At 45.7% G+C, this 11,770-nt stretch overlaps 1 protein-coding gene across 3 annotated transcripts in view; it reads left to right on the top strand.

Moving 5' to 3' along the window:
* The first annotated feature begins 5,001 nt into the window (after window positions 1-5,001).
* ERICH1 (glutamate rich 1) overlaps window positions 5,002-11,770 on the top strand; it is an 83,520-nt gene continuing 76,751 nt past the window's right edge. The window contains exons 1-2 of one of the 3 annotated variants that reach the window (XM_075145179.1): window positions 5,056-5,147; window positions 6,181-6,311. In XM_075145179.1, coding sequence (XP_075001280.1) covers window position 6,311 — 1 coding nt within the window. In that variant the 5' untranslated portion in view covers window positions 5,056-5,147; window positions 6,181-6,310. Of the gene's footprint in view, window positions 5,148-6,180; window positions 6,312-11,770 lie in introns of all 3 variants that reach the window. The other 2 variants (XM_075145178.1, XR_012672898.1) reach the window with 2 other exon arrangements.

Here is an 11,770-nt window from a genome sequence, read left to right as displayed (position 1 = left end):
TTATTTGCGTATATGTACAATCTGAATCTCTAAATTACTGATTTTTGCCTTTTTGGATTTACGTATGTATTTGACCATATTTTTGACATGTTTCATTACTGTCAATTTATCTACTTTATCTACACACAGCGGTAGCAGCATCTCCTGAAGATAACAGACACTGATTCCCCTTGTGAGATAAAAGCCTTCATCTACGACATACCTCATGCATCTCTGCTAACTGCAGGTGTATACTACATTTACTACCAAAAGTGGAAAGAAAGGCTTTTTAGATTGTAAGAACATATGGTTATAAAAGCACAAAAAAATTTAGAGGGCTAAAGGCCAATGCCATACTGGAAGCCATTTGTTGTTCATTTTCAAAACTGGCAAGGACAGAGAAATGTGACAAACGTGGAATGAAAATGCATGGAAGATAAGTAAATTTTATGCACAAAACAAGTATTTAAGAAAGTACAGTGAGAAACAGATAAAAGCAAAGTGAGACCAAATATATATGCATGCGTAGAACCACTGATTGAGAAATCTAACTGCAGTGATTTCCATCCCTCTCATCACAACTGAGCGTGTACTAAATGAATAAACTGCTACTTGACATTTCCTAAATAAATATCATGGGAAGAGTACTTATTTTACTTTAATGAATCATTTTGGCCCCTACAACAGAAAGGAGCTGTGATGAACCATAATCTGTTTTGGGAAATATAATTCTATAATGGAGATATATATGGACTGAAATATGAGAAGTTTTGGTCTCCAACAGGTCTACTTTAAAAGAGATTCTGATTCACCCATGCCCACTTCTACTTATATTTGATCACAGCTGTTGACATACTGTATCTGCCATGCAGAGAGATATTTCTCTACTAGAGGTAAGAAAGCCATATGGTTCGTGGATGACTATGACTTTTCACAAGGCAAACAACTACGTATTTTTTTTTCTGTAGTTATTCAAACAAAACTACCCATTTAGCAAACAGAATATTTTAGATTCAGGTGGGATATTTTGGCCCATGTAATACATTTCTAAGAACTGAAAGTCTCTCTTAAATACAATCATAATTGATGAGCTAACACTAACTTTCTGCATTAGTGGTTCTCTTGTTCACCATGCATGGTTAGATAAACAAATTCACTGTAGTGATGAACTGAAGCAGCAAATAAGACTTGTCTTGTTCATGGAGTAGAACTGAAGCAGCTGTTTTTGTTTGACTGATGCAGTTTGAAAGGGCCCCCTGATGGTATACCTTAGAAAAAACAAGGCTTTATTTCAATGTTCTTTTTATTACCAAAACTACTCATAGGATTAGCATAGCTATACAAGGAAATTGCTTTGACTACATGTAACTGCAAACAGGAAAAAAGTTCCTGCCAAAGGCAGGTGTAAAATAGCATTTTATCACCTTTGTTAAGTCACACAAAAACTATCCCAATAATTACTCCAATGTCCATAATTTAGCCAGACAAAGCTCTTAATCAAGCTGAAATTTAGTCATCCAGACCGCGTCTACGAATATTTCCTATTAGAACATCCGCTGTCAGAAAAAATCTGTTGTAACTGTGAAGTGGTAACTTGACCAGGATGAGCAATGTTCAGGAGAGCCTGCAGAGGGTACCCTCTGGGTGGGATGCTACCTGGTGTCCAGACACAGTGAAAACTGAATCCACGCTGTCCTCAGGATCAGGTATGAATGTCCTATTCAGGGATACATTTCTCCTATCACAACTACCAACTAATATGAAAGTAAGTTGCTTCATATATTGGAATTTATTAAAATATAATTTTTAGTTAGCCATAATGGACCTTGACATTTTTGTCTTGATTTTGTAAATTTTTCTTTTAATAGCTTGGCATAGCCAACAATATCACCATTAATACTGGTGGGACTTTGCGCTACACAAATGTGAAATTCCGATCACATTAAGTCATTAGGAATATTATCACCGATTCAGCAAATCTTGGGTTCCACTGTGCGGTTTTGCATGTTATATAGGCAAAACACATTCTCCTCAACACCTCTGTCAAAAGCACTCTGTGTTTGCAGGTTGTTAAATGCTTGCTTAAAGCATTTCTGACTTCACTTTAAGTGTAACTTCAACTTGTACCAGAAATTTAAACTCATTTCAGAGGGACAGAAATTCTAAAAAGTTAAGAAAGAGGTATGCCCTATACCGTTCTAGTGCAAGCTAGATATATGTGTAACTAAATGCAAATAGCACTTTATAGTACTAAAATGAAAAGCTAAAAATAATCTAAAATAGAATCAACTAATTTATTTCACAGTCCTAGATTTTACTTTGTGTGTAACTGAACAATGGCATAATAAATGCATTCTTTAACTTAGGAATATTATGTCAGATCACACAGAGTCTGACTACAGCACTCAGAATTAAATCTCCAAAGCATAACACTGTAATTCATAAAACTATTAAAGATCATCTGAGTCCATTTTAACCACATACCAGCGGTCTTGAAAAGCATGAAAAATGATGGGGGGGGACCAACCTTTCAAATATAAACGATAAAATCTGGTTAGCACTGTAAAAATAGCTACACGCAGTAAAATTAAAACTTGGAATTCTGAAAGAAAGTTCTTTCTGCAAACCATCTGGAAATGACTTGAAAGTATAATTGCTATATTGCTGAAAGCACAGAAATATAAAACTTCTACTCTTCCTATTTTACCTGTTTTCCAGATAAAACACAAAGACGGCAATGAAACTAACCACAGATGTGAAAGGCTGATACCTCAAATACATTTGCATTATAAAATAGTATCATCCCCTGCTCTAGACCAGAGTAACTTTTTAAAATAAGCCCAGTACAACAAATAGGGTCCCCCGACATATCCCAAGCTGCAGTACAAAGCATTCAGCTACTAAGACCCCACACGAGATTTCTCAGTCATCTGCACTTGGATTTGCACTCAGTCACATTCAGGTGACCCCTCCTCCTAGCAGGATGCCCCCTTGCAGCCACCTACTACCTAAATAACTTAAGGTATTCAGTATTTCAAATTTTGCTACTGCTCTGCTTGTGATGCGCTTGTGAAGCACCCAGAAATACACACAAAACACTCCAGCACTGAGAAAGGCACTTGAGTTTCACAGCCTTGTTCTTGGGCTCACAGCACCTAGAGTGATTGGAGCACTCGATCTCGTTCTAAGTGCTTTAATTTGGAAGAGATTCAAGCATCATCTGCTCCCAACACACATTAAGTCGGTGTAAGCCTGTGCCGTAACGAAGCACAATCGGAAACAAACCACAAAAGGGTCGTCGCTGCAGATTAGAAACCCTCGGAAGTTTCAGGGAAGTTGAGGCCGAAGCACTTATATACGCATTTATCGCTAAACGCCAAGCTGCAGGGCACCGGCACCGCTACTGGAACTGGGGCACCAGCAGTGTAAGAATCAGGTTACGAAGGCGACAGAACGCGGGGCCGCAGGAGAAAGCCCCTTCGGCACTTTCCGCCGTCTGGAGGGCTCCCCCCGCTCCCCTCCGCCGGACCGACTCGCACCGGACCCGCCGCACTGCACCGCGCCGGGGCCGCCGCTCGTCCCCGCCCGAGGTGGCGGCCGCCGGGCGCTTCGCCGGCTCCGCTGCGGGAGGCGAGTTTCGGGGAGCCGGGGCGCGCTGCCGTTTTCGTATGATGCTGGCTAACGAGGCAGATGGTGTTTGAAAGGACCGCGGAAGCGCCCAGCCAAGCCGGCTGCAAACACCACTCTCCCCGTGGGGAGAGCCACCCGTGACTGCCCCGGCCACCCCGGGCAGCGCGGCAGATGCGTCCGGCACCGCCTCCGCGCTCCGCCTGCGCGCCCGCGGGCTCTTCCAACTGCGCCGAGCCCTGCGGTGGGGCAGGTGCGCGGAGCCGGCGCGGATAACGCGCGGGACGCACCTGCCGCCCGCCCCTCCTCGGATGCCGGGCTGCGGCCCCGCCGCCCCTCGGGGCCGGGCCGCCCCTCCGGGGGGCTGCGAGAGGCCGGGGGGAGCACCGCGGCCCCTCCGACGTACCCGCGCCCTCCGCGGCACGGCGGCCGGGAAGGAAAAGGGGGGAAGCGGTGCAGGAGGCGGCGCGGCTGCAGCCCCGGTTCCCCCGGCTGCCCTGGCCCCTCCTCGCGGGGCAGCGCCGAGAATCACGCGCTCCCAAAATTTAAATCGCCGCCGGTACTGCGGCTCCGCGCGCAGCATCCCCCGCCCCGCCGCTCCCTCCGGCCGCACGGAGGGTCCGTCCGTGCCGCCCCCGCCGCCTCTCCCCGCGCTCCGCGGCCGGAGCCAGCCCGCTGCCGCCCCGCGCCGGCACAGGGCACCCCGCCGCGCAACCGTCCTGCCCGGGCTGTGCCGAGGGGAGACCCCGCCGCGGCCAGCGCGGCGCCGGGAGGCGCGGATGATGGGGGAGGACACCACAACCGACGGCGCGGCTGGCGCGCCCTCGCCCCGCTGCCCGGGCACCCGTCCCCGACGGCGGCGGTCCCGCGGCACCGGCACCCCCGTTTCCTCCGCTGCCTGGGCGGGGGCACCCCGCGAGCGGCGCGCCCGCCGCCCCGACGGCGGCCCCCTCCCCTCCCCTCCCCTCCCCTCCCTCCCTCCCCTCCCTACCTTTTTCAGCGCTGACATTCTAGTGCATTATTAACGCGGCGGGTGCGGGCTGCGCGCGGGGCTGCCGGTCAGGAGAAGGAGACGCCCGGCCGGCAGCGGGAGCCGCGCCGCGCGCCCAGCATCCCCCCGGCGCCACTCACCCCGCCGGGGCGCCGCCGCCGCCCGCTCCCCGCGCGCCGCCGGGGCCGCCCGCCGCGCGCCGCCCCCCCTCCCCGCGCGCACCCCCGCCCTCGCTCCCGCGCGCGCGGCGGCGGCGCCTGCCGGCTCTGCGCAGCCGCGCTCCCCCTGCCGGAGCCCGCGGGCACCGTGCCGGCCACGGCGGGCGGGCGGGCGGGCGAGCGGGGCGGGGCCGCGCGGCACCCAGCCGGCGGCGCGGGCACGCCCCCGCCCCCGCCTCCGCCAATGGCGCGCCTCCAATCCCGTGACGGACAGGCGCGGCGGCGAGCAGGAAGGAGGGCGAGCGCGGAGCTGCCGGCGGCGCGGGGCAGGTTGGGCTCCTTGGAGGGGGCCGCCCGTGCGCCTGGGGCCATGGCCCTGAGCAGGAGGGAAGGTAAGGCAAGGCAAGGCAGGGCCGCGCCGCGCCGCGCCGCGCCGCGCCGGGCGAGGGGGCATCGAGCGGGGGCGTCACTGCTGCCGTGCCCGCTCCTTGGGGCTGGGGACAGGGAAGGCTGGGGGGACGGCCGTTAACGGGCCCAGGCGCGGCTGCCCTCGTCTGAGGCGCGTTTCTGTCCGGGCGTACCGTGCGGCTCGCGTCTCCCTCGCCGCGGCGCCCTTCCCCGCTGGTGAGGGCGGTGGAAAGCCGGGGTGGGCGGGGAGGGGAGCCCGGCAGCGGGGGAGGCGGGCGGCCTGGGGCCGTCTTGGGGGATGGCTCCCCGCGGGAGGGACCCTGAGGAGGAGCGGGGGAAGCGCGAGGTGGTGGGCGAGCAGGGTGGGCAGAGGCACGGCCGTCCGGGCGGCAGCAGCGCGGCCTCGTGGTCCGAGCCCTTCTCGGAGCTCCTGTCCTGTACCCCTCTGGCTCGCAGGCGATATTCCTGACTGGGGGCTGGAGTAAATAAAATTACTTTAATCACAAAGTATTTTAAGATGAACACCTTTTTTCTCAGTGTGCGTATACACGTGTGCTTGTTAGTGGCCACACAGCCTGGCTTATTTAAAGCGAGTTAGCATGATTCTGAAATAACCACGGTACTGTGCTTGCAAAGAAAAAAAAATGCCTCCCCCAATCCAAGCATAACCAGTCCATTTGGTTTGCCTTTATGTTTTATAAGATGTGGCCTTGCACAGGAAGAGTGCAATAATAAAAGTACAGGTGTTCTTTAAGTGATATCTTGTTCTTAAGGGTGGTTGAGTAGGGCTGAGCTATAAGAGAGCTGAATGCTTGCCTGCTGTAGTGACTTTGTGGCTGGCTCTTGAGTTTTCAAACAGTTCCAGCATCCTGAAACTCAAATCCTTCCTGCGAGGATAACAACGTGAGAGTGAGGCTGAACAGCAAGGGTTAGTGTTTAAGCTATTTGGCGGCTGACTGCAACTAGTGATAGTTTTGAAGGAAGAATAAAAACAGAGTAGTGTGCTCTGTGTTTTAGATGCAGCTTCATTGCGAGAAATGAAGAAGGCTGATGGAGTAACAGTTTTGCTTCTACTGTGAGTTCCTTTGAGGAAAGGCAGAGAATTACAAACTGATGTCTTCTGGGAGAACGTTAGAGAGTTGGGAAGAGTGAGTTCATTCCCCTGTAAATAAACGCGTGACTCTTGAGCTGAGAGTGGGAGAAACAAATTCCAAAGCACTCAAATTGTTTAAAACGAAAGGTCAAATAAAGAACCGTTTGTTTCTGTGGGGGGGAAGAGAAAGTTAAAATGATTGTGCTGAGTGACCATCTTTACTGTGTAGTTAGAAATCACTCAAGTTTTCTTCATCCACTCTAAGGAGTGATGACTTGAGATTGGGAAGAAAATACAGCGAGGAATAAAAGGATGATGGGATGCCACGTGGTCACTGGGGATGAAATAACAAGATTGAAAGAGTTTATAACCTCATCTGATCAGCCTCTGCAGCTGATAACGTATATGGAAACTGTTGACTTTCTGTTGTGTAAAACTGTATACATTTTAAAAAAGACAGGTGTCTCAGAAAAGAGCTGAAAAAGAAGGTTTAGGTGCTTCTCTTTTAAGGTTGTTTTTACTTCTGTGTATAGGAGTAGGTTGAAGATGCTGAAGGTAGACTTTTGTCTGCATTACAAGTGAACACTGAAGCTCTTTTATTTTGTATTGAACTAGGCCATAATACAGAATAAATGGGATGGTCAACAGGTTGTAGGTTGTGGGTCTAATTCTTAATGAACAGAATCTAAACAACTGAAAGACAGTAAGCCAGCAGTGCAGGTAAGTGAAATTCACTTTGCCAGGAAAGGGTGGGGCAGGTGTAACTGAGAAAGTGCAGGTTTTTTGAGTTTTGTGGGTCTTTTTGTTTTTCAGTTGCTCATGTACCAATGATTCGTAACAGGGCTTAGAGGTACTAGTAGTTGTCATTATATGTATTACTGACAGGATGACTATCCTCTCTGGGACAGCTGGATTCATAATTCATAGCTGTTAAGCATCATCAATTGCATCTTAAAAGCTGTAGTCATCATTCTTGAAAGTTCGTGCAGCCCCAAGGTAACACTATCATAAAGGGTTATAGAGTGGCGTTCCAGTTTCTAAAGGGTAGCGTTAAGATATTGGTGTAGGTGTAGTATACATTACTGACCTTAACTGCTAATAAGAAGTGATACAAAAGTTAGTATGCCGTACAAAGGATGATCTAGTGGTACTACAGAAGACTTCACATTTGAGAGACTAAACTGAAAATCAAATGCGGCCAATTGGTAGTCATCAGTAGCAACAGTAACAAAAGGTTTTAAACAGGGAAAGTATTGCATGGAGGAGTGCTGTTTTCATCTCTTTGTGATGAGTCAAATGACTTGGGCTTGGGGCAGGAAGCTCATAGTTGTAATAGGGATTGACATGAGATTGCAGTTCCTTAGTTTTAGGGTTTTGTTGGTTTGTTGGTTTTTTTTTTTAAATGGACATATCAGCTATAAAATAGCTTAATTCTTGCAGAAAAACACACCAGTGTTTTTCCTTTTTTCTAATTGTTTAAGAACAACCTTGCTTCTTACAGGTCTTGATTTTTTTATTATTTATTTATTTATTTTTGTTTTTTAAACTCAACATAACTTTTGGGAAAAACTTTGAGACTTTTTCTGGGAAAAAAAAAGTATAAACATATTTTTTACAGTGGATGTCTTTTCTTTCATCAATATATGTTTATCAGTAAGGGAAATATTAATTAGAAATGGAGTTTGATGCCTGATACTACTTTCTTTTGCTCTGGGAGAGGTATCTTGCCCCCTCCCCTGGCTTTCAGTGACCTAAGATTTATTACAGCTTACCAAGATCTAAATTTTATTTGGATTGTAGTTGAATAAATCAGGAATATCTGGGGTTTTGTGATTAAATGTAGAAGTTGCACTAGAGCAAGTGTAATTGACTCTGCCATTAAAACCTTTTGGGGGAGGGGAGGAATCTTAGGCCTTTTTTTGTTGCTGACTTCAACCTTGTGCCTGGATGAGAAATCTAGCCAAGGAGAAAGGCCAACATGGTGACAAAAGAAGAAGGAAATCATAGATCAAATGGCTTTGTATTTAGAAAGTCTGTGAGGGTAACTCATGCTCACAGATAGCTGAATATGTAGAGCCTGACATAATGTGGTCTTCAGAGTTCTGTGTTTGTGGGGGTGTTTTTTTTCTTTGGGGGTTGGTTTTGGAATTTTTAAGAATTGCTCCAAAGTATAATTTCTAATCTACTTTGCAGTGAGATAGGATGGTCCACAAGAGATAGATAGGACGGTCCACAAGAGATAGATAGGACTCTGTTTAAACATACTAGGATGTTTTTAGGAACAGGTATATGTGTTTGTGTTGTTTAATAAAAGTGATATGTGGGGGAGGATGTGTGCCATTTTGGTGTGTGGTGTGGGGTTATTTTACCTTTTTAAACAATCAATATGTGATGCTTTTCACTCAACACTGGTTTTGAGCTTGTTATTAGTAGATTTCTGGAACCTATAGGCTATCTCGGAGCAATCCATAAAAAGTTAAGATTGTGTCATGGTTTAACCTCAGCTGGCAACTAAGCTGCACACAGCTGCTCGCTCACTCCCCCTGCAGTCGGATGGGGGAGAGAATCGGAAGACTAAAAGTGAGAAAACTTGTGGGTTGAGATAAAGACAGTTTAATAGGTAAAGCAAAAGCCGCACATGCAAGCAGAGCAAAACAAGGAATTCAGTCACTACTTCCCATCAGCAGGCAGGTGTTCAGCCATCTCCAGGAAAGCAGGGCTCCATCACGTGTAATGGTGACTTGGGAAGACAAACACCATCACTCAGAACGTCCCCCCCTTCCTTCTTCTTTCCCCAGCTTTATATGCTGAGCATGACATCATATGGTATGGAATATCCCTTTGGTCAGTTGGGGTCAGCTGTCCCAGCTGTGTCCCCTCCCAGCTTCTTGTGCACCCCCAGCCTACTCGCTGGTGGGGTGGGGTGAGAAGAAGAAAAGGCCTTGACTCTGTGTAAGCACTGCTCAGCAATAATGAAAACATCCCTGTATGATCAGTACTGTTTTCAGCACAAATCCAAAACACAGCCCCATACTAGCTACCATGAAGAAAATTAACTCTATCCCAGCCAAAACCAGCACAGATTATTTCCAGCAGGCAATATGTGGTTTCTTATGTTTTCAGTTGTCTTTAGTTCAAAAGGTTGAAAACTGTTCTCTAGAAGTTAGCATTTCAACGGCTTAAATTAGACTAGAAAGAAAAGAAAAATTCTCTCTCATTGAAACTTCCAGTACTTTGTAATTATGGGATATTTGGTATGATATTGATTTCTTTTATATGTATATGTGGGGATGCTTGCAGAAATTGCTGGATATTATGTTACAATCAAATACTGAAGTCACAGCAAAATGTGATGTATTTACTCCCTGAAGCAGGCTATGTAGACATTCAATTGTATTTATATTTTATATAATATGAACTTATGAAGATTCCTTTTAAATAAAACTTAAATGATACACAGTCTTGTTGAACTCTTGCCTATTCTCAGTGACATTACCCCTGCCAGTTTCACGGTTTGTTTTGTAAATACTAGTATATTGAGCTTCATTTGAGTTTCATATGAGCAGAGGGAGCAAGCTGTCTCTTTAAAATTTCTAGATTTTTTTTCTCTTCAGTAATCTGAACTCTGAATGACTTTTTTTACTGTTTTCAGCTATTCTTATGGCAGTGCTTTAGGCCATTATAGTACTATTTGTCTGTTTCCCATGTTACCCCCAGCATCTACCATAACATTTAACTTTAGCCCACACATGTGGTATAGTTTGATGTTCACTTCAAGTCATATGCTGTTTGCATCCGGATAAGAGTTCTTTAGGTTGAAGTAAGGTTTAAACTTACTGAAATTTAGAAAGTTTACACCTGTGCTGGCAGGGGACTGGTCTTGGTGACCAGTGATGTTATAAGTGCACAGCCTTTTCTTTTTTTTCCTTCCCCCCAAAGTCTGTCTCAGAAGAGAGAGGGGGGAAAAAAGAAGTCTCTTACAACTATGGTTTACAGTTGGCCCAACTTTGATGAGCTAGAATTCTTATTATTAATAATAATAATATTCAGAAAAGTTGAGCTTCTTCAGTAAGGGTGGGTGAGATATCTTTAGATGTTTTGAGTGAGGTCTGTTTGATTGTGCCAAGTAAGATCAATAATGGTGCAGTACGAGAAATGTATTGTTAGGTATTGTGAAAGATACTTAGAAAGATGTATAGTGTGCACAAACTGAAATAATGGTGAAGCTGCTGTGTTTTCCCAGGACTGTAGTAGGGAGTACACGTCTTACAAGGTTTCACTACAAGGCATTCAGTGTTTTTATGAACAGCTGGAACAAAATCCTGACGTTCTCATGGTATTGGTTATGTAGCTTCTTATCATCTGTGTCATGTCAAGTTTATTAGATGTCTAGGAGCTTGCATTTGCAATTAAGGTGGCCTACTGAGAGATCTCTAAAGCCTTTGTTGAGACAGCGTGGCACGATCTATTAGTTAGATTCTTTTTGAACTACAGAGTCATACAGAATTTGCTGACAAATGTAACACCAGTCTTACTGATTTGAAACTGCAGTGTGACACAGATCATGCTGGCTGAAGCTGGATCAGTTTCATCTAAGCTAAGAAGAGAAAACAAATGTCTACTTTTTGTAGAGAGTAACTTACTGTTTTGTATCTGCAATTGCTATGAGCTGTGTTGGCCTGGATGCACACAGGTCAATCTTTGAGTGGTAAATCACTCTCCCATTGTGACTCATTCCTTAATTTAGGTGAATACATAAATGTGGGGTATGTAATCACTATATTTTTTTTTTCTTTCCTTTCTTTCTACCCTACTGACATGTGCTATATACTTAAATAAGCTGCTCTTGTTCAAAGGTTGCCTCAAAAATAGGAGAATGGTATATTACTGAATTTCAGATAACATTTCGTATATTATAAAAATTAGTGCTACGTGAAAAGATAAATGGAGCCATGTTTTATGGACTGCTATATTAGAGCACAAAACTGGAGTTTTTTACACTATGTGGTTCTTGAACTGTAATAAAGAATAAGATGGGAGTAAAATCTAGGCAATTAGCATCTGCTTTTAATGTCTAATGGGATGTAGAACACTAGTAGATGCTGTTTCAGTGAGAGTAATGTCAGAGGTCTTAAGATGAACCTTGATATCGCGAAGTTACTATTACACGCTAGATTTAAAATGGCAGGATCTGAGCTTCTTGTGCAGCGCTCTGTGATGTTTTGGTTAACAACCATGCTGAGATGCAGACAGCTGATACCTAGTAGTTCAAGCACAGAATTCATGTGAGCTTGAATACAAATAAATCCTTCTGTTATTTGATTCCCAAACACTACATGCGGGTTCTCCTTTATCCCACTAAATATATAATAATAGCTTTAGCAGTTAAAAGTAAACCGATCTATGTTATATGGAATGTCAATGAGATCAATTGTAAAACCGGGAAAAAGGCCCATTCCCGCATTACGTGTTGACATTCTGTTTAAAACTGTACAAATTTGTCCCTTGAAGTTG

This window comes from Calonectris borealis, chromosome 3 (genome assembly GCF_964195595.1).
Source record: "Calonectris borealis chromosome 3, bCalBor7.hap1.2, whole genome shotgun sequence".
NCBI classification, from domain to species: domain Eukaryota; kingdom Metazoa; phylum Chordata; class Aves; order Procellariiformes; family Procellariidae; genus Calonectris; species Calonectris borealis.
The sequence above is the reverse complement of the archived record's forward strand: the minus strand, read 5'-3'. Positions and strand labels throughout refer to the sequence as shown.